The sequence below is a fragment of the Punica granatum genome, chromosome 1, assembly GCF_007655135.1.
Source record: "Punica granatum isolate Tunisia-2019 chromosome 1, ASM765513v2, whole genome shotgun sequence".
NCBI lineage: Eukaryota > Viridiplantae > Streptophyta > Magnoliopsida > Myrtales > Lythraceae > Punica > Punica granatum.
Genome location: NC_045127.1, coordinates 9,079,298 through 9,100,153, shown reverse-complemented (window position 1 = coordinate 9,100,153; position 20,856 = coordinate 9,079,298). Strand labels below are relative to the sequence as shown.

General features: G+C 39.1%; 3 protein-coding genes and 1 long non-coding RNA gene across 4 annotated transcripts; all 4 read left to right on the top strand.

The window, feature by feature from the left end:
- Positions 1–4,080: 4,080 nt before the first annotated feature.
- Positions 4,081–6,599, top strand: LOC116202929 (receptor-like protein 6). The gene is made up of 4 exons (XM_031534569.1): positions 4,081–4,241; positions 4,399–4,720; positions 4,840–4,933; positions 5,017–6,599. Exons 1-4 carry the CDS (start codon positions 4,081–4,083, stop codon positions 6,597–6,599), a joined length of 2,160 nt encoding a protein of 719 aa, XP_031390429.1.
- A 1,073-nt stretch (positions 6,600–7,672) lies between these two features.
- Positions 7,673–9,162, top strand: LOC116202919 (cyclin-D5-1-like). Its single transcript, XM_031534559.1, has 4 exons — positions 7,673–7,822; positions 8,289–8,595; positions 8,817–8,953; positions 9,079–9,162. The coding sequence occupies exons 1-4, from the start codon at positions 7,673–7,675 to the stop codon at positions 9,160–9,162; spliced, it is 678 nt and encodes a 225-aa protein (XP_031390419.1).
- Positions 9,163–10,092: 930 nt separating this feature from the next.
- LOC116192805 lies at positions 10,093–11,350 on the top strand. The gene is made up of 2 exons (XR_004154152.1): positions 10,093–10,293; positions 10,406–11,350. It is a non-coding gene; the product is annotated as an uncharacterized LOC116192805 (long non-coding RNA).
- Positions 11,351–16,755: 5,405 nt separating this feature from the next.
- On the top strand, positions 16,756–20,604 carry LOC116212043 (interferon-related developmental regulator 1). Its single transcript, XM_031546627.1, has 13 exons — positions 16,756–17,138; positions 17,581–17,755; positions 18,012–18,092; positions 18,197–18,279; positions 18,360–18,475; positions 18,581–18,691; positions 18,848–18,957; positions 19,063–19,363; positions 19,454–19,531; positions 19,625–19,675; positions 19,766–19,855; positions 19,971–20,048; positions 20,231–20,604. The coding sequence occupies exons 1-13, from the start codon at positions 17,129–17,131 to the stop codon at positions 20,273–20,275; spliced, it is 1,329 nt and encodes a 442-aa protein (XP_031402487.1). The 5' UTR covers positions 16,756–17,128; the 3' UTR covers positions 20,276–20,604.
- Positions 20,605–20,856: the final 252 nt, after the last annotated feature.

Here is a 20,856-nt window from a genome sequence, read left to right as displayed (position 1 = left end):
ACGCTTTAGACCGCAATGACTATCTATAGAGCTCACTCTGACTACGTGATTGAAGCTTAAGCGCTCTAGTGAGTTGGGTGAATGCCATGTGCACCAAATCCATCCAGAAAACCCGGCCATGACAAAGGGCTAATGTGAAAGGAAAGTGAATGCTGCGGTTGTGTTCGTTGCATTTGTCTCTCGTGCAAGCTCTGACCGAGGAGTCCACGAGCTAGTCGTGCGTGGAAAAAATGGCCAAGGCTTCCAAGAGCTGAAGCCGCAGTGATCGTGCCATATCTATCTATCTTCGCGCTCCTCTCCATCTTCCTGTTGCTCCATTTGAGGAAAGCTGAACATCAACATCCTTTTATTTTTTATTTTTTTGGGTCGAACGTCAACATCCTATTGGCTAATAAACATACATCACATGCATACTGATTACTATCGACTGTCCATATTATTCTCTCATGAACTGCAGATTGCTTAAATTATGAGAACCAATACCGGCGACGCCCTTTGATTTGAACGTACAAGAAAATGAATTCCGCCGGGGCTTCCAAATAGTCGAGCCACTGTCCAACCGAAGGCTCAAATTGATCGGACCGCGGACTCAATTGTTACCTGTCTTATCTTATCATTGCAGGATCGTAATTAAGATCCTTAATGCCCGTCCTCACACGTAGCGTGAATACAAAATGGTTTACGTTGCCGAACGAGATGCGATGTTGGCACGCTAGCATAGGAGCACTTGGCTTACAAGTAGTTGTGATCATGTTCAACCCCAAAGTTTAAATTGATAGAATAGTAGACTCAATTATTTTGTAAATCCATTAATTTCTTCTTATTTGATCGATATGGGATAATAGGGTTCTTGACGATTTTTAGCCATACCTTCACAACCCCTTTGTTTGTAATTTGTAAAGCAGGGTAAAGCAAGTCGTGTTTGTGATGGAGGGAAATGGAAAAAAAAAAAATTGTGCATCAGATCCTCGGTGCCATAACTTGTAATACCATTCCATTCTAGCCCCTTATTATTTTTCTTGTAACATTCCCTTATAATGTGAACAACCGACGGTAGGGAGCCGGATTGAGATTGACATCTACACGATGAAAAAAGAGGGACAAGGATTAAGGAAAGTGGGCTGCTAATCATAATGTTAATGGGGGCTCTCGTTCCACACTTCGTCGTTTTTTTTTCTTAATAATATCAGGTCATCTATGACCGATTGATAGGTATCTCGACTAATTGATCTGATTGCATGAATTAAAAATTGACCATTTGCCGGCGGCCTAGGATACTCACATGATTAAATCAATTAGCCTAGACCCAAGAGGTTTTGAACCTCATAGCATTGGTCTAAGTAGTGTTATGCCTGTATCAAATCATCCACGTGTACGGCGTGCTTAAATTCATCACCTAGTTCTACATCTCTACCTAACTCATAATAGTTGGACAATCTCTCCTATTCGAGAAATCTTAAAATGATTTGGATTAGTATTTAATTAGGCTATTGAATCTATGCACTACACCGATATTGCAAAAATAAAATTATTAATGAAAATTTATTGCGAAATGTACATAATAAGACAATTATTAATATTAATTTATATGTTTTTTATACTATATAAACTTTAATACGATAAATTTCATACACATGCTAGATAATATTAATTTAAGAGCTCATAAGCAAATAATTCGTATAAAATATTTCATAGACATGATCTCAATTATCAATTCAATTTATAAGAAAATAATTATAAAATTTAAAAAATACGAAATTTCTAGCTTTAATTAATGAAAGAAATATTAATAATTATAGAGAATATAAAATTTTAACATTAAGTTCCTCACTTATATTTCATATATTAAATTTTATAAATTTGAATAGTTTTAGATAAAATGACAAATCACGTGGATGAGAGATAATTTAATTTAACTTTTATAAAGCTAAAAATGATTTTTAAAATCAATTAAGTAAAGTTTAATAATTCTTAATTTATTTAAAATTATGTATATTCACTTAATAGTAACATAGCAATTGCTTATAGAATCACAATAAGTGATTAAAAATCCTTCTTTAATGTTTCTTTTGGATATATATATTTTAATTATAATAATAAATAATATTATTCAATTTCTATATAATATATTAATTTATTAAAATATGTAGTATTCTAGCCCTGTTTAGTATAGGCATTTATTATTATACCACAATAGGGTGTGATACAAGATGACGGACAATTGACTTCATTAAACAGTTGGATCGTCAAAGATCATCGAAAAATGTTGCATATATCGAGAGCACATATGCAGTCGATACCTTTTTTCAGGGTCACAACATACAACTATGTTTGTTTACAAAATAACATTTAACTTAATTTAAGTTAATTTTACTTTTTTCTCAATTCAACAACACAATTTTTTTTCTTCAAATTCTCTCTCATTCTTTTATTTATCTATCATTACAATTAATTTTTTAAGGAAAATCTATCATAATAGTTGGTTACCGTGACCCACGCGTCCCCCACAGTCCGATGTGTCGCCTAACGCGGGCCCCACACGGATCTGATGCGGGTGGGTTGGGTCAGCGTGAGTGCGTGACCCACTGTCATGTAAATAACTTTGAATTTTTTAATATTAAATTATCTCAACTATTCAACATTCAATTCAATAAATTTTCTTCAATTTAATAATACAATAATTACTTTTTTTTTTATCTTCTTCTTCAGGTTCTCTTACATATTTTTTCCAACTATTTTGTTTTCATTTCCTCAAATCAAACTAAATCAAATTATATCAAACTTAATTTCGTTACCAGACGCAATGTTAATATTCTAGTCCAATTATGTAGTTTACTAGGCGATTTTTGAATTTATGTATAAGGTGAGCTTCACATTGCCATGGCATGTAACTTAATCTTTACTAGCACGATAACTATAAGAACCGAACGCCTTAGCCTTGCTATTAACCATCAAAGGCCAATGTGTCCTAAAGTAATATAATTCAACATAGACTATGCGCCATCCGCATGTGTCTAACCATCAAAGGCCTAGGTGTCCAAAAATATTATAATTCAACATAGACTATATGCCATCCGTATATAATATGTCGTAGTACCATCATTATCATAACTCGCCGAACCCAAGAACTTGAGTTGATACTCATCAAAATTCTCAATGACAACAAGGTCGAACAGCCATACGGACCTCAGGTGAGATGCGGTCCCAGGACCTTATGGGCCTCCGGTGAAGGGGGTTGCACTCTATCATCGTGTCAAATTGACGCTTTGGGGTTGTGTTTGGAGATGTTGTTATACGTCGGGGAAATTGAATGTGGCCAATGAAGAAGGCGATACTCCAGGATCATCCTAATTCTCAAATTTGGATGAGGACCAAGGACTAGTCAGTAGGCTAACTCCGTTGGATGCAAATTATTGATATCGATCGGGACAGAATTTGTGTACCCTAATCTCGGGTTTCTTGAGATTGGTATATCATTCCGGCGACTCTTGAGCATTGCAGGTTCAGTCGATCCGGAGTTAATTCTGATCTTCTCCCAAATTGCAATAATTGAACTATGGAGAAACCTGAAGAGAATGCCCTTTATTAGCAAAAGGGCATGGAAAGGAATGCCCGAGTGCAACTCTAATGGACATCAAATTTATTATCACCCTACCAGCTTGATTTTTCTAATGAACAACAAAGCAGTCACAAATCAATATGCCGTACATCTCAACTTTTCTGGTTAGTGAATCGCTTCTTGGCCATGGTGTATAGTGTTACGATCGACAATCATCGAAATGGCATTGAGCTCGGTCAGTGCTATACTAAATCCATTGTCAACTTACTTGGCCTGAGTACAACAAGAGGACCTGCCCTGCAAACTCTGGGACATACTCTACGTGAACGCAGGCAGCCAGGGTCTGAGCTGGAAGTGCTGGAATCGGCTTCATCTTTGCATTGGGAATTTAGTGCATTTCTTAGAAACTTAGTGCATTTTCTGTTTGTGTCTCTGTTATGGATTCCTCTTTCTGCATTCTAATCAAATGCTCTGACTGATATAGTGATCCTTGACTAAGGGTCTCGACTTGACCGTCGACCATGATTCACGATGTGAATGGAATCAAGTCCTTTTCCAGGGAAGACCCGAGTCAACTGCCCAATGAAGTCGAGAAAACATTTTCAAAGAGACGAAATGTCTATAAAACTGTTGAGGTTTCTCCGATCAAGTTAGAACTTGGAAATCAGATTGAGTTCATTCAGTAGATAATTGGCTATGGCCCCATATCTATACTTTCTGATTCTCTTCTTTCAACTGCTTTGCTCGTGTTTCCGGTCTCATCCTGTGATCGCATCCCGGTGTCACAGGTAAGACAGGGATGCACTTCTCCTGCTCAAAAACAGCTTCTCTATTTCCAGAGGGTCCGCTTCGCGTGCACCTCACGCCTATCCCAGGACTGAATTATGGAAGCTCGACCCAAGGAACCGAGCTTCCATGAACTGCTGTTTGTGGGATGGCGTCGGGTGTGATGAGGAAACGGGTTGGGTGATAGAATTGGACCTCAGCAGTAGCTGTCTCTATGGCTCTATTGACTCGAGTACTAGTCTCTTTAAGCTAGCCCACCTCCAGAGGCTAAGCCTTGCAGACAATGACTTTAACAGGTCACGAATTCTGTCTGGGTTTGGGTGCCTTTCTGGCTTAACCCATCTTGACCTCTCTGGCTCATCATTTTCTGGCCAAGTCCCCCCGGAAATATCCCAACTGACTGAGTTGGTTTCGCTCGATTTGGGTTGTGATTTTGGCTTGAGCTGACAAGCCCAGTTTTGAGGGGCCTGGTTCATTACCTGACCAAACTACAGGTGCTCAACCTGAGTTACGTGGACATATCATCAGAAGTGCCCGGGAGCATTGCTAACTTGTCTTCTCTGAGGACGCTGATCTTAGACTCGAGTGGTATCCGTGGCGTTTTCGCAAGCAGAATCTTTCAGCTACCCAACTTGGAGTTCGTCAGTCTGGCTGATAACTGCTTCCTGCAGGGGGGATCCTGCCTGAGTTCAACTTGACCAGTCCCCTCTGGAAGCTAAAGTTGTCCGAAACGAACTTTTCTGGAGAGCTAATGGCTACGGTTGGTAATCTTCAATCACTGGTCTCACTGGAATTAGATTTTGCCCCATTTGGTGGGTCATTGCCTGACTCCATTGGAAAACTCCGTTCCCTGAGCTATCTAAGCCTGCAATCTTGCCATTTCTCAGGGCCAATCCCGTCATCCTTCGGTAACCTTACCAAGCTCACCCACCTAAACCTCATGTGGAACCATTTCACGGGCCCATTACCAACTTCTATTGGAAAGCTTTATCCCCTGAAGTTCATAAGTATAGACTCCTGCGGATTCTCAGGGTCACTCCCATATTCCATCGGTAATCTTACCGAGCTCAACTACTTAGTCGTGAGAGGGAACCAGTTCAGTGGGCAATTGCCGAGTTCAGTTGGGGACCTTCGTTCACTGAACTTCCTAGACATAGGGTCGTGCAATTTCTCAGGATCCATCCCCCAGTCGTTCGGTAACCTTACTGAGCTTATTTACTTGGATGTTGGACGAAACCAGTACAAAGCTCAAACACTTGATTCATTGTCCTGGCTTTGGAAGCTGATCAATCTAGACGGTTTGAACCTCGACGAAATGAATTTACAAGGTGAAATCCCGTCTTCGATTGGAAATCTGTCCCAACTTAGCTATTTGTCAATGCTGAATAATCAGCTAAAGGGCCAAATATTACCTCAGCTAATGAACCTCAGCCAGCTTTCTGTTCTGTCCCTGGCGGACAATGAACTCTCGGGTAATATCCCATCTTTGTTGATGAATTTGACCAAACTAACCAACCTTTATCTCTCGAACAATAAGTTGGATGGCCCAATATTGCCTTCAGTCTCTCAACTCCAAAATCTCCAGGCCCTTCGCCTTTCTGGGAATAATTTGAGTGGAACTATAGACCTTGATATCTTTCTTCAGCTCAAAAAATTGGACATGTTAATATTATCGGGGAACAAGCTCTCATGCCTTCCTGGAAAGGAAGCAGATGTCACTCTCCCTCAATTCAGATATCTCAAGTTGGCTTCGTGCAATCTGAGTGAGCTTCCGAGTTTCCTTAGAAATCAAGAGCAGCTGATCGCCTTGGACCTGTCTAACAACAACATATATGGAGATATACCCCCCTGGGTATTGAACATGAGTGTGAATTCTCTTTGTTACATGAACCTTTCACATAATTTCCTGACAGGACTTGGTCAGAACCCGGTAGTCTTTAACTGGAGACGTCTGGAAACTATAGATCTTGCATCGAACATGCTGCAAGGATCAGTCCCAGTTCCACCTCCATCAATGCGGTCATACTTAATCTCTGACAACATGTTGATGGGGCGATTTCCAGAATTGATTTGCAATTTGAGTTCTTTAGATATACTTGACTTGTCATTCAATTTCCTCGGTGGAGTACTCCCGAGTTGCCTGGGCAATACCGGTGGCTCTTTCTCAATATTGAACCTTGGAAGCAACAGCTTTCATGGGACCATTCCTGAGTTTCTTGTTAGCGGGTCTCAGCTGAACATGATCGATCTTTAGTCGGAATAAGTTCTATGGTAAGTTACCGAGGTCATTGGCCAACTGTTCCGCGCTACAGTTCATCAACTTTGGGAACAATCAGTTGAGTGACACATTCCCATCCTGGTTAGAGTCCCTCCCAGAGATGACGGTGACTCGGGCCAGTGGATCAAATTTGATTGGAAAATTGTCTTGATGGGGTATGGGAGCGGATTAGTGATCGGAGTGGTTATTGGGACTACCTTCGTCTCGGATGAACATGGTTGGCTTGCAAAAATTATCGTGAGGTTGGAGGAACACAGGAGAAGGCAGCGAATCAAAAGGAAGAGATGCCGTAGGAAATGAATTTCAATCGAATATGTTTCCCCTCGTGGGACATAAAACTTATGTACTAGATTTATGTGTATGCGCTGTGTTTGCATGTTTCAGCAATTTGCTCGAAAGCAATAAGAGGCATTTCAAAGTTTTCGCTCATTTGCATTGGACTGTAATGTATACCTTACCGTGATAATCAGCGGAACCCAGTACTATAGTTTTTATATTGCTGATAATTGATGAAATTGGTGCTGATGTATTGCATATATATGATGTTATTGCATCAATTTTCATCAACATATTTTTCTGACTTGAACAAGCCGAAAGACAGGGCAGATCCTAACCGATTAACATACTCCATAAGAAGGAGAGACGGATTACCGGGATCAGGCAGATGCATTCTAAAGTGCAGGCAATATTTCATTCCTGTGGATAACACTTGCAGCAATCGCAACGTTAACTGATCTTAACATGGATTACTGACTTGTATTTGACATCAGTAAATGAGGGCCTTAACAAAAATTACCTCCTCCAATACAAATTACTTACACACCAGAAATTTCATGTGAATAACCATAATACCTAACCAACTGTTATGTCCATTTTGATCATTTATCCAAAAATACTATGCAAGACGATTAGCGAAAAACTATAAATGCAGTTTGAACTAACAGTTTTCCCATTAGATTCTTCCCTCTCTTCTCTATCCCTCTGTTTCTGTGGTGAAGTTGAATGTTAATAAAGAGGTCGATTCTTTCTCTGGGTTTATCTATGTCACTATGGATCAAGAAAATGATATAGCTGCACTCCAAGAAGCAGTCAGACTCGAAGATGATCAGTATCTGCAAAGTCTGCTCCAAAAAGAAATCTCCTGTGCTCAACAACATTTCAAGTGGGCTCACAAGGAAGCTATGTCTTGGATTGAGCCAGTAATTGCTCGATCGCTTTCTTCAATCTTTACAGCTAGCTTTCCTGGTCAGATCCATCTCTGCCTTTTTTCTATTGACCATTGATATTTGATCCAGACTATTAAGCGATTTTCTTTCCGAGCCGAGACAATTTACATGGCCATGCTATACTTCGATCGATTTTTTCAGCAAGGTTACATTATCGATGTAAGTGCACTCCCCATCCGCTGGAGTATTGTGCATTTCATCAACCAATAATGTATATAGATATGTAGCGTGAAAGTCCCTATTAACATGACATACTGATTCTTGATATTCGATCTGAGTTCTTTGAAATATAAAAGGAAAGAAGAATCAGGTGCTTTCCTTTCATTCAAATTCACTTTTGACTGATTGTTCTCATTGCATGTAGAAGTTTTACATCTGCTTGTGGTCGTATAACTTTCTTAGAAGTTGATCTTATAAAATATCCTATGTTCAAAAACAGAAAACCGATCCTTGGTTGCTCCGGACAGAGGCTGCGGCGAGCCTGGTGTTGGCTGCAAAGATGGAAGGGGAGGCGAGGAACCCACCTTTACTACAGGTCTTCAGTGAAGAGTACTACTCTTCCCTGCCCGATGCGATGATCGAGGCAGAGCTTCTGGTACTGAAAAGGCTTCAATGGAGGCTTCAATTCGTCACTCCTCACACCTTCATACCGTACTTGGTCCGTAAGTTCCTCAAGGACAAAAATCATCCGGCCTACGATAGCATTGTCTCCAGAGCCAAAGGCAACATATACGACCTAGTGAAAGGTGAGGTTTATTGTATCAAACACCATTTCGAGTTTTCATATACTACTGATATATTAGCACTATTACACTGTTAGTTACTTCGGTACCATTTTGTATCTCTCTTTAGGTTAATTAACTATGTATTCAGACATGTTTTATTACGAGTTTGAGAGGGATGAGAACTGATCATATGTATGTATATACATACCCCCGTTCTTGTTTGGTTATTCATTTATTTGTAGAGATCAATCTGGCAGAGTTCCATCCATCGAGCATAGCCGGTGCAGCAGTACTAGGCGCATGGCGTGATCATACAGCACGAAGATCGATGGAAAACGAGCTAATAAATGGCTACGCTAAACGTCTACATCTTGATATTGTAAGACCTCAGCCCCATTGCTTTCTAATTACTCCATATTGATTCTTTTAATCTGCTCATAGTTTTTGCAGTTAGTTACTGACTTTTTAACCGCCTTAATTTTTGGTTTTGTATCGAATTGTCAGGAGGACATAGGAAAATGCTACCGAGCACTGAAGGAGATGCGGCGACATGAAACAGCAGTTGGGCAAAATTACTACCACAACTAGCGGGGCGGGGCCTCCTATTTAACCAACCGTCATATCAGATGCTCGGCGGATAAATATATTCCCTTTTTATCTCAACAATCCTAATTGTCAGCACACAAGAACCACAACCTGGAAGCTCAAATGTTGTTTTATGCAAATTTAAGAAACGAAACTCCGAAATCTATCTCTTTTGGTACTGTTCACATCATCATATATATGCTCTAATTTTTTTTTTCCAGATTCTAAACTAAATGGCAAAGATCAATTTAGTGGACTTTCATACATCAAGCATGGCTGCAGCTGCTGCAGTCCATGGCACGGTATGATGGTCCGGCACGAATTTCGATCACCAAAAACCTAACTGATGGCTATGCCAATCATCTATATCTTACCATAGCCCCAAAATTTCCAGGTTATAAAGTCTGAAATTAATTAGCCATAATGATTCATTAAATCAATATATAAGTATATAATTTTCATATTATTTTCAGAGAGTTGTAGGGTTGTAGCAGACTTTTTCTTTCTTTTTGTTGGTGTGCACCATGGTATTCAAGTCTAATGAGCCATGACTAATCCAGCCTGAGACGAACGGGTCGGTCCATTAAAGGAAAAAACTCGGGTCATAGCAGAGCATTAAGTGAACCTTTTTTTTTTGCCCCCCCAATTAATTGCTAGGCTTTCTAACTGCCTTTCTTTTTTGGGTTGTTGTTCGTTGTAACTGATCCCTGTAATGGGAAGTTTCTATTCAAACTAATTTATAATTAAGGCTTAACGGTTCACCCAACAGGGGAAAAGAAGGCTTGATCGACATCTTTCTTTTCTTGTTTTTTGAATTAAAGATTGACTTGAAGGCATATAGGAAATCACTATTGGGCATTGAAGACGATGCAACATACATGAAATGGTAGCAGACTTATCAGAACGACTGCGTTCAATGCAATAGATTGCAGTTCGACCCTGGCGTCGGTCTTTAGGTGTGCCTTGATCTTGACGATAATATGCTATCCACGGACTATGTTAACCGAAGCTCTAGCGTGACTATTTTTTGATAAGGCGATTCCGACCGTTGAGCTCACAAATTTATAGGGGGGAGCAACTAGGAGATTATAGCATATGCCAAGATGCTTCCACACTTTTCTGTTTTGCCGAATAGTAAATACTTCTCCACACTTTTATAACGCGTTCTTCTATAGTAATTTCGCATCGATACTTCTTTTTAATATTTTTTTCTTATTTTGTTCCTTTGCATCGTAAATTTGTACAGAATCATGGAAGCTCGACCCAAGGAACCGAACTTCCATGAACTGCTGCTTGTGGGATGTCTTGGGTGTGATGAGGAAACGGGTCATGCGATAGTATTGGACCTCAGCAGTAGCTGTCTCGACGGCTCTATTGGCTCGCGTAGTAGTCTCTTTAGGCTAGCCCACCTCCAGAGGCTCAGCCTTGCAGACAATGACTTTGACAGGTCACGAATTACATCAGGGTTTGGGCGCCTTTCGGGCTTCACTCAGCTTGACCTCTCTGGCTCATCCTTTTCTGGCCATGTCCCTCCGGAAATATCCCAACTGACCGAATTGGTTTCGCTCAATTTGGGCTGTGATTTTGGCTTTTGTCAGGAACAGCTTTAGCTGACAAGCCCGGTTTGAGCCGCTTGGTTCTGAACCTGACCAAACTATAGTTGCTCAACCTGAGTTACGTGAACATATCATCAGAAGTGCCCAGGAGCGTCGCGAACTTGTCTCCTCTGAGGACACTGATCTTGGACTTGAGTGTCTCTTTTTCCCGAGCAGAATATTTCAGCTACCCAACTTGGATCAAATTTGATTGGAAAATTGTCCTGATGGGGAATGGAAGTGGATTAGTGATCGTAATGGTTATTGGTAGTACTTTCGCCTCAGATGAACATGATTGGCTTGCGAGAATTATCGTGAGGGTGGAGGAACACAGGAGGCGGCAGGGAATCAAAAGGAAGAGAGGCTAGGAACTGAATTTCACTCGAATTTGTTTCCTCTCAAGGGATGCTAGCTTTGTACTATACGTGCCGTGTTTTTGTGTTTCTGCAATTTGCTCGAAAGCAAAAAGCGGCATTTTAAAGTTTTTGTTTGTTTACGGACTATATGTATACCTTACTGTAACCAGCGGATTCCAGTACTGTAGTTTCTGCTTTCCCGATAGTTGATGAAATTGGTCTTGATATATTGTACATTCACGATTTAGCATACCATGTTTTATCAACTGATTTTTTTTTCCAACTTAAACAAGCCGAAGGAACAGGGCAGATCCTAACAGATGAACATACCATAAGGAGGAGAGGCGGAAATTACCAGTAATAGGCAGATGGTCAATGCGTACTAAATTGCAGGCAATATTTTTCCTACTTACAGCAATCACAACATCAACCGACGAATTGTATGCGACATCACTTTACTAAAACGGGCCCCAATAGAAATTACCTTCGTCAATACAAATTACATATACATAAGAAATTTCATGTGAATAACCACAATACCTAACCAACTGTTATGTCCTTTGTGATAATTTATCCAAAAAATACTATGCAAGACGATTTCCCAAAAACTATAAATGCAGTTTGTCCCCCTCCTCTATTCCTCTGCTTCTGTGGTGAAGTTGAATATCTATAGGGAGTACACATTCTTTCTCTTTTATATACCTATCGGTATGGATCAAGAAGATGAACTAGCTGTGCCGCAAGAAGCTGTCAGACTCGAAGACGAACAATATCTGGAAAGATTGCTGCAAAAAGAAATATATGGTGCTCGACGAGTTTTCCAGTGGGCTCACAAGGAAGCTATTTCTTGGATTGAGCGAGTAATTGATCGATCGCTTTCTTCAATCTTTACAACTAGCTTTCTTGGTCAGATCCATCTGTGTCTTTTTATTGACTTGATATGTATGATCCAGACTACTAAGCAATTTCTTCTCTGAGCCGAGACAGCTTACATGGCAATGGTGTACTTCGATCGGTTCTTTCAGCAACAATACATTATCGATGTAAGTGCATTCTCCATCCGCTGTATTATGTATGTCATGGATCTATAATGTGTATACATAGCCTGAAAGTCCCCATATATTAACGTGATATTACGATTCTTGACATTCACTTTGAGTTATTTGGAATATAAAATGAAAGAAAAAACCGATGCTCTCCTTTCATATAAATTCACTTTCGAAATGATTATTGTCATTGAATGTAGAAGACCTACATCTGCTCGTAGCTGTATAAGTTTCATTGGAATTTGTCTTATGAAATATCCTACGTTCAGAAACAGAAAACTGACTCTTGGCCACCCCGGGTGGTGGCTGTGGTATGTCTGGTTTTGGCTGCAAAGATTGGGAGAGGGGGGAGAAGATGGTCCCGCCTTTAGTACCAATCTTCACGGAAGTGTACTACTCTTCCCCGCCCAATGCGATGATCAAGGCAGAGCTTCTGGTACTGAAAAAGCTTCAATGGAGGCTTCAATTGGTCACTCCTTTCACCTTCATACCGTACTTTGTCCGTAAGTTCCTCAAGGACAGTAATCATCCAGCCTATGATGGCATTGTCTCCAGAGCCAAAGGCAACATATACGACCTAGTGAAAGGTGTGGTTATTGGACCAAAGACCATTTCAAGTTTTCATATAGTACTGATTAGCACTACCACGCTGGTAGTTACTTCGGTGCCATTTCGTATACATCTACTTAGGTTAATTAATTATGTGTCCGGACACATTTTTTTACGAGTTTGGGAGTGATGAAAACTGATCGTATGCATGTATATGAATGCTCTCGTTTTTGTCTGCTTCATCTGGGAGAGTTTCATCCATCGAGCATAGCTGCTGCAGCTGTATTAGGCGCATGGCCCGATGAAACAGCATGAAAATCGATGGAAGATGAGCTAACAAATGAATATGCTGAACGACTACATCTCGATATAGTGAGGCCTTAGCCTTTTTAATTAAAGTCTCAACTTGTTCATATCGATTCATTAGATCTGCACATGGTTTTCGCAGTTAGTTACCGACTTTTTAACTGCCTTACTATTTCTGGTTTTGTATCAAATTGACAGGAGGGTATAGGAAAATGCTTCCAGGCACTGAAGGAAATGCGGCGACATGAAGTAGCAGTCAAGCAATTACGACAACAAGTAGGGCGGCCTCCAATTCAACCAACTGTTGATCGCGAATAAATACATTCTCTTTTTTATATCGACAATCCTAACTGTCAGCCCACAAGAACCATACCCTGGAAGCTCAAATGGTCGATTTCTGATGAGATGTGATACAATTGTTGGAACTTGGAAATCATATATTAACGGCCAGCTGCTGTGTTAATCTTCTTGATGATATGTTTGACGACATTGACATGTACTGTCTTACTCAATCGAAGTGCGCTAGCTACATCGAACACTTCATTACGAATCAAGAAGAATGGGAGATGGAAATATTGCTCAGAATTTTGAGCATATATTTGTTTTGCATCAATTTTGTGATTTATACACAAATTTAAGAAAGGAAACTCCGAGATCTATCTCTATTGTTTATATTCATATGATCATCTCTCTATTTTTTTTTTTTGGTTCTTAACTGAAATCCAGAGATCAATTTAGCGGGGCTTTCATTCATCAAGCATCGCCGCTGCTGTACAGTCCATGTCATGGTATGATGGTCCGTCACGAATTTCGATCACCGAAAAGCTAACTCATGTGGCTGCTGCCAGTCATCCACATCTCGATATTCTGTAGCCCCAAAATTTTTGCCTTACAAGGTCTGAAATTAATCAGTCATGAAATCGACCAAAGTGTTTAACCGGCTTTCGCATGTATTTTCGGAGTCGTAAGGGTTATAGAAGAGCTTTTGTATGAAGATTTCGCAATTAATTGCTCAACTTTCCAACTGCCTTTCTACTTTTGGCTGTTGGTCGTTGTAACTGATCCCTCTAATAGGAAGTTTCCATTCGAACTAGTTAATTGTGATTAATTCTTCGCCAAAAAAAAAAGGGGCTTAATTTGATCCACACATTTCTTTTGGGATAAATAATTTGATCCACATGTTTCTTTACTTGTTTTCTAGAACTTGACACGAAAATCCACTCCAAGAGTAATTAATCCCTTAGTGGGTCGATTCGGATTGAATTGGATTAATCGGGACTCATTGGACCTCCGACTATTAGGATGTACACTGAAAAAAAATGACGTGGGGATAGGAAATCTCTATTGGGCATCGAAGGAGATGCAACAAACATGAAATGGCAGCAGAATCATCACAACGACAATGTTCAATGCAATAGACTGCACTCTGATTACAATTTCAGTCCTAGACGAGTCCTATGATCTTGACGATAATTTGTTATCCCGGATTTTGTTAACCGAAGCTCTAGCCACTGTTTTTTGAGAAGGTGATTCCGACAATTAAGCACAAAAATTAGATTGTTTTGTTTTTGAGTCGATTGAATCGTGTAATGTAGAGGAGGAAGCAACTAGGAGATTCTAGTATATGCCTAGATGCTTTTCTCCACATTAATAACGTGTTTTTCTGTTGTAATTTTGCATTGATACCTTTCTTTTATTCATGTTTTGTTCCATTGCATTATAAATTTCTACATCAAAGTTAACTTCTTTATTTTTAAATAATTAATTTCTTCTTTGATTAAAGTAATTCATCCACCTAATTAAAAGTAATTTGCAAAATATATGAAATATACTGACACATATTTAATCTTTTAGGGCGCGTTTGATTTTAAAATTATAATTTTGATTTTAACTCTACCCACTACACAATAAAAACACACGTTTCCCAAATCAAATTTATAATACCATCTCATTTGTCATTTTTCACAATCAAAATCAAAATCAAAATTACTTTAACTCTGAAACCAAACGCACTCTTAAATATTTCTTATATGTGTTTTCACGCGGAATGCGGGGAAGGCACCTCTAGTACTTAATAAAGAGAGAGTTTTCCCTTTTTCTCACTTTTTGAAATTCTATTTAATTCATGAAAGAAAATTACGAATTTGGTTATTATAAAACTCGACCAGTTAATTACAACATAGCAAAGAATTAAACAAACACACATTAAACATTAATTAAACATTAAACAAGAAGTGAAAGCAGGTCCCATTTTCCTATTGAAGAATATTTTTTGATCTAAAATAGGAGGGACATTAGAGTTGCGGAAACAGCATCAACCTATAAATAGATATATACATATTGGTAAGAACTAGATAGAGACTCGTGTTATACACGAAATTAATTTACTCATGTTGATAATATTTTAATATTAATTAAATATATAAATAATATTAAAAAGAATAGTACCACCGAAAAAAAAGAATATTAGACTCTAATTTATGCGTCTTTTTTTTTTTCGCACACGAATAATTTTAGAATTGATTATAGTAATTACAATTTTGAGGGGCAGGACTGCAGGCAATAAAAAAGAAAGAGAGCGGAAGAGAGGAGGAGAAAATAAGGTGAGTGGGTTATTGAACAAAAGAAAATATTAATAGAAAATAGCAGTTATTTGTTGTAATTTGAAATTATGACCTTTATTTTATGATTTATATCAATTATGTTTATATTTTATTAAGAGTATTTTTGGGAGAAGGAATGTTAAAAACTATTTTGCTCCTCACATATATGGTAATACCAGATAGTGACTCGTGCTGCACAGCTGTATTTATATAATTTTTTGACATAATTACTTGATATGTCTAAAAAATATATTTATCAGAATATTCTCGGTTGAATGTAGAGCTTGTAATTTTCTAAAAAGTAATGCATTTTTTTTTTAATTTACTCTCAAGTTTCTCTAGTATATGTGAATTTTCAGAAAAGTTGATTTAAATTTCCTAGGTCAAATGATTCCCATATTGGTTGTATTGTGGCAATCTACATTTTTACTTATACATTCTTACTCGACTGTTAATGTATGAGACTTGGATTACCACCTTGGTGGTGTAATAAAATAAGAATAATAAAATAAAATTCTTAGTATAATGTTAAATGAGATACTAAACGTGATAATGCAGATAACTGGTAATTTAATTGGTGAAAATCTCTCTTAAGACAATGTGGATTACTAGTAATCACATTACCGAACAACCTGTAAGGGGCTCTTGATTTCTTAAATTATTTTACCTTAAAAATATTTCGAGAATAAAAATTTAGACAAATTAACTTTCTTCTTGCAATTATACAGATGGAGATATCGATATAGATTCGTTTAGAAAAAAAAAGAACTATATAAGATGTCCCATTTGATTCATTCTTTGGAGTGGATAATCAAAACGTAATACGTGTGGAACTCCGAAGAACCGCCGAGAAAAGTCGCCTCGATACTCCACCGAACGTATTCCCACGTAAGAACCCCCCAACCAAAAACCAAACGTGCGCCCACCTCAAGACAGACGTCACGGCATTTCGGTCTCCAGCCGACTCAGAAAATCGGCTGACCGACAACGCTGTCGCTTCTGCCACTCCTAAGTCGCCACGTACAATTCCTACTCGCACCCCCGCTCCTCTCTCTACTCGCTTCTGCAACTCCGAATATTCTAAGCCACCAGAATATTTGGAACACGAAATTCTCCGAATTAAAAAAAAGAAAAAAGAAAAAAGAAAAAAGAAAATCCTCTCTCTCTCTCTCTCTCTCTCTCTCTCTCTCTCTCTCTCTCTCTATATCTTGTGTGCATATTATACGCCGTTCGCCAATTGCTTGGGCTCTCCTCCTCCTCATCCTATATCTCCTCGAGTACGATCGGACCCGGACGGCGATCTTCTGCCCCTCCCAACTCATCTGCCCACCTCGGAATTTTGATGGATACTTTGTCCCACGGCCTCACCCAGCTGCTCTGTTCCCTCGTTTTTCTCCAATTCGATTCCATCGATCTCCTGCTCTCCAAGTCCTCCCATCCTCAGATTTTTAGTCAACCCTGTATCTCCTTCTGACGACCGCAAGCATCTAGAGCCGTCTCCACGCCGGAGGACAATGGGGAAACGTAAGTTTTTCTTCACCGGAGCTGCCAGGTCTTGACATTTTTTCTCTTTTCATGGGATTTCGATCCTGTTGGTTCTCTTTTAGGGTAGTCCGGTTTTCTTGCCCAGATTGTGCAAATCAGCTGGTTGGTTAGATTACTTTGACCCTTTGGCGTAAATCTTGATCCTTGCTTTGGATTGATCCGTGAACTGGGTCCAATCTCAGAACCTCCATTCCAATTCCCCCTTATTGTGTCAAAAAATACTTCCAATTTTTCGCATGGATTCAGGACTCTTTTCCCTTTTTAATTTGAGATTTATGAGTTAAATCTTGTGGGAATTCAAGTTGAGCATGTGATTTTGTGTGTGTGTTATCTCTTGTCCGATCTTATGAGTTAACACCTGTGAAGAATGAAGATCATATGTGGTTGGTTGCTGATGGTTACCTGTTCTGAATAATAACAGGTAGTTCACAGCGTAGGCATGCTGCTATGCTGGATAGCATTAGCGACGACGATAGCAGCGTAACTTCATCATCGACTAGCCGATCGGATAAAAACTCGGTGTTGGTGAATGATGAAGTTGAGGTAGAAAAAGATAGCTTTCTCGACCAAGCCCTCGATGCTCTATTTGAGAAGAGGTATTCTTAATCTTAGTTCTTTCCAATTGTATTGCTCCGTTGCCTCGCCATCCGATAGCAAGTCAATTTATAGTAAATTTTCTCTACTTGGTATTCTATAGTTAATACCTAGGGTTCTGGAATCCCATATGATTAAAAATATATCTCGCTTTCAGGAATATTTTAAGACATGAGAACATTATGTGGCTGCTTTTTTGCTTATCGTTTAGTCGAGTTGTTGCGGTTTTATAATTGTACGTATTTCTCCTCGATGAAGGGGTTCTACAAGAGAGAAGGCTTTGTCAACTATCATCGACGCATTCAATAATGGATTGCAGCACGAGTTTGTGGAAAAGAAGTAAGTCTTTATATGTCAGGGATGACTAGCCCTTTAGTCAATTAATAATTTCACCAGCTAAGAAGCATGTGCTTTTAACCTCATCTTGTTGTGCTATTGTCCAGATTTGCTACCTTGCTTCATCAATGTCTAGCTTCAATTAAGAAGGGTTCTGCCAAAGAAATATGTTTAGCATCTCATGCTATTGGTGAGCATTTGCATCCTTACAAAACTAACACAAATCTTTATGGTGGTACTGGATGCTCAGTTTTTCTTTTCCTCTTGTAGGGGTCCTTGCTTTAACTGTTGGTTGTGGGGACAATGCACGAGAGATATTAGAAGATTCTGTTCCTACTATTTCTCAAGCCCTTAAATCCAGCTCTGATTCTTCCAAAATATCATCGGTATAAGATCGATGAATTAAGTAGTTTAAGATACTTGTTTTTGGAGCATTTTTGGAGTTTCTGGGTTTTTTTGCTTATTTCAATTCTATGTTGTCGGCACTATAGTTATTGGAATGTCTGGCCATTATCACTTTTGTTGGAGGCAATGCTGGAGAGGACACTGAGAAGTCGATGCAAATTATGTGGCAAGTGGTTCATCCCAAATTGGGCTCTAATGTAGGTGCTTATGTCTTTGTTATAATATGTGGAACTTATTGGATATATTATTCCTAAAAATGTTTCATGGCGATCTGAAACTCTTCTGTGTCATTTTGTTTTGTGCATGCTGCTTTGTTTGGTATTACTGTATTGACTGTCTTGTCCCGATTACAGGTAGTAGGAATCAAGCCTACTCCAGCGATAATAGCTGCAATGGTATCTGCTTGGGCTTTTCTTCTTACCACTGCAGATACCTATAGACTAGAACTCAAAATTTGGCAGGAGTAAGTGACCTCAAAATTGTTTTATTCTTTCTTAAAAACTTGAGGCTATAAATGCTCTTCTGTTTGGTAATTGTTCAATGCAATTTCCGGTGATTGGAAATGCAGATCGATTTCATATCTTTCGAGTCTGTTAGACAAGGAAGACCGCTTAGTACGTATTGCTGCTGGAGAAGCACTGGCGCTGATTTTTGAGATAGGAAATTTTGAGAAGTTCTCAGGCTCTGTAGACGGCTCTGTGCAAGATGGCAGTAAACGTCGTGATAGTATAGTGCATATTCAAGGACTAAGGGGGAAAGTTCTGAATCAAGTGAGAACCCTATCAGTGGAGGCTGGTGGAAAAGGCTCTGCGAAGAAAGATCTGACCAGCCAGAGGAATCTATTCAAGGATGTACTTGAATTCCTTGAGGTACCTGTGAATCCATTATTTGCTCTTTTTCGTATATGTAATTTAATTCTTAAAAATGATGTTCAATAAATATTTTTACGTTTTTCTCAGGATGGTTATAGTCCTGAATCCTCAATGAAGATTGGTGGGGAGTCATTGCAGACATCATCGTGGTCTCAATTGATACAGGTCACAATCCTTCATCCTTTCCTGCGTCATTTTCTCTATCTTTCTCAGCTTTAGCAGAAGTGCTGAAGACTCACTGGCCTTTCTTTCGATCAGTTGAACTTTATAAAGCACTTTCTCGGTGGAGGATTTGTGAAGCACATGCAGGTTTGTATCTCTTGCTGTTTTGTCAGTCTTCTGATAGTGGAACTTTTGGTCAGCCTCTGACGGAACTTCTTAATGCTCCTCTTCTTTCAGGAAAATGATTTCCTTCATGACGTCTTTGGGTTCACGCCAAAGAAGAAGTACCTTCTCGGTGGTGAACATCAAATGTCTTGTGGCGAGAAGGTCAGTCTAGTGATTTAAAAATCAGCATCTAAAATTTCAACTCTCTTCATTTTGGTATGAGGTGGAATTTTCTTGATCTCTCCTCTGACATGAGCTCTCTTTTCCTCCGTGTCAGAGAATGTTTAAATCGCCAAATTCCTTCCTGAACAAGGCAAGGACTCAGTATCTCAACAAGCAGCGCATGATGTCTCAGGTAACTACGCTCTGGCTCCTTCCCGAAATATCTTACTGTTCAAAGATAAACCTTCTTTCCCTAGTCATTTGTACGGGATGCTTTTGTGGTAAGTCCTTGTATGCTGATCTCCCCCCCTCTTCTTCTTCTTCTTCTTCTTCTTCTTCTTCTTCTTTCCTTTTTTTTTTTTTAAATAATATCAGGGTAAGCATTTTGGGCATTACGCGGTCACTGTTGATGATGAGTAAGCCCAGTTGATAATTGGCTTCCGGGAAACTGTTCCATTCCATCCTTGCTCTGCCTTGGTCAATAGAAATATTGAGCTTTTAGTTCATAAAATTTATTGTTTAATAGGTAACAGAGCCAATTTGATGTAGTCATTGAGAGGTAATATGTAAGATTTACATTGATCCAAACATTCACATTCTTTGGCCTGTCGATTGGCTCTGAAAGAACTAGCCTTCATAATTAGATACTGTCAAAAGTGCAGTGTAACACTATATCAGTTGTCAAATAATTGTTTCCAGCACCTTTATGATACATTTGTGACGACTATTTTTCCTTAGTTACCTTGATATTTCTTTGTGCCTCGGAGTTTCTTGAAACTCAATTTATTCCTATTATCTTGGTGAATCTATTAAGGGGTAGAAAGAATAATCAGAACATGTGATATGGATGGATTCTTTCCATTTCCATGAACATGGATTGCAGTGATGTCATGCAGCAACGTTTATGTAATTGGGCTCTAATGTATGTCCTCTCCATAGCGCAAACATCCTCCCCGAACGGAGAAACTGGACTTTGCTGTTGATATGAATGAATTAACCTC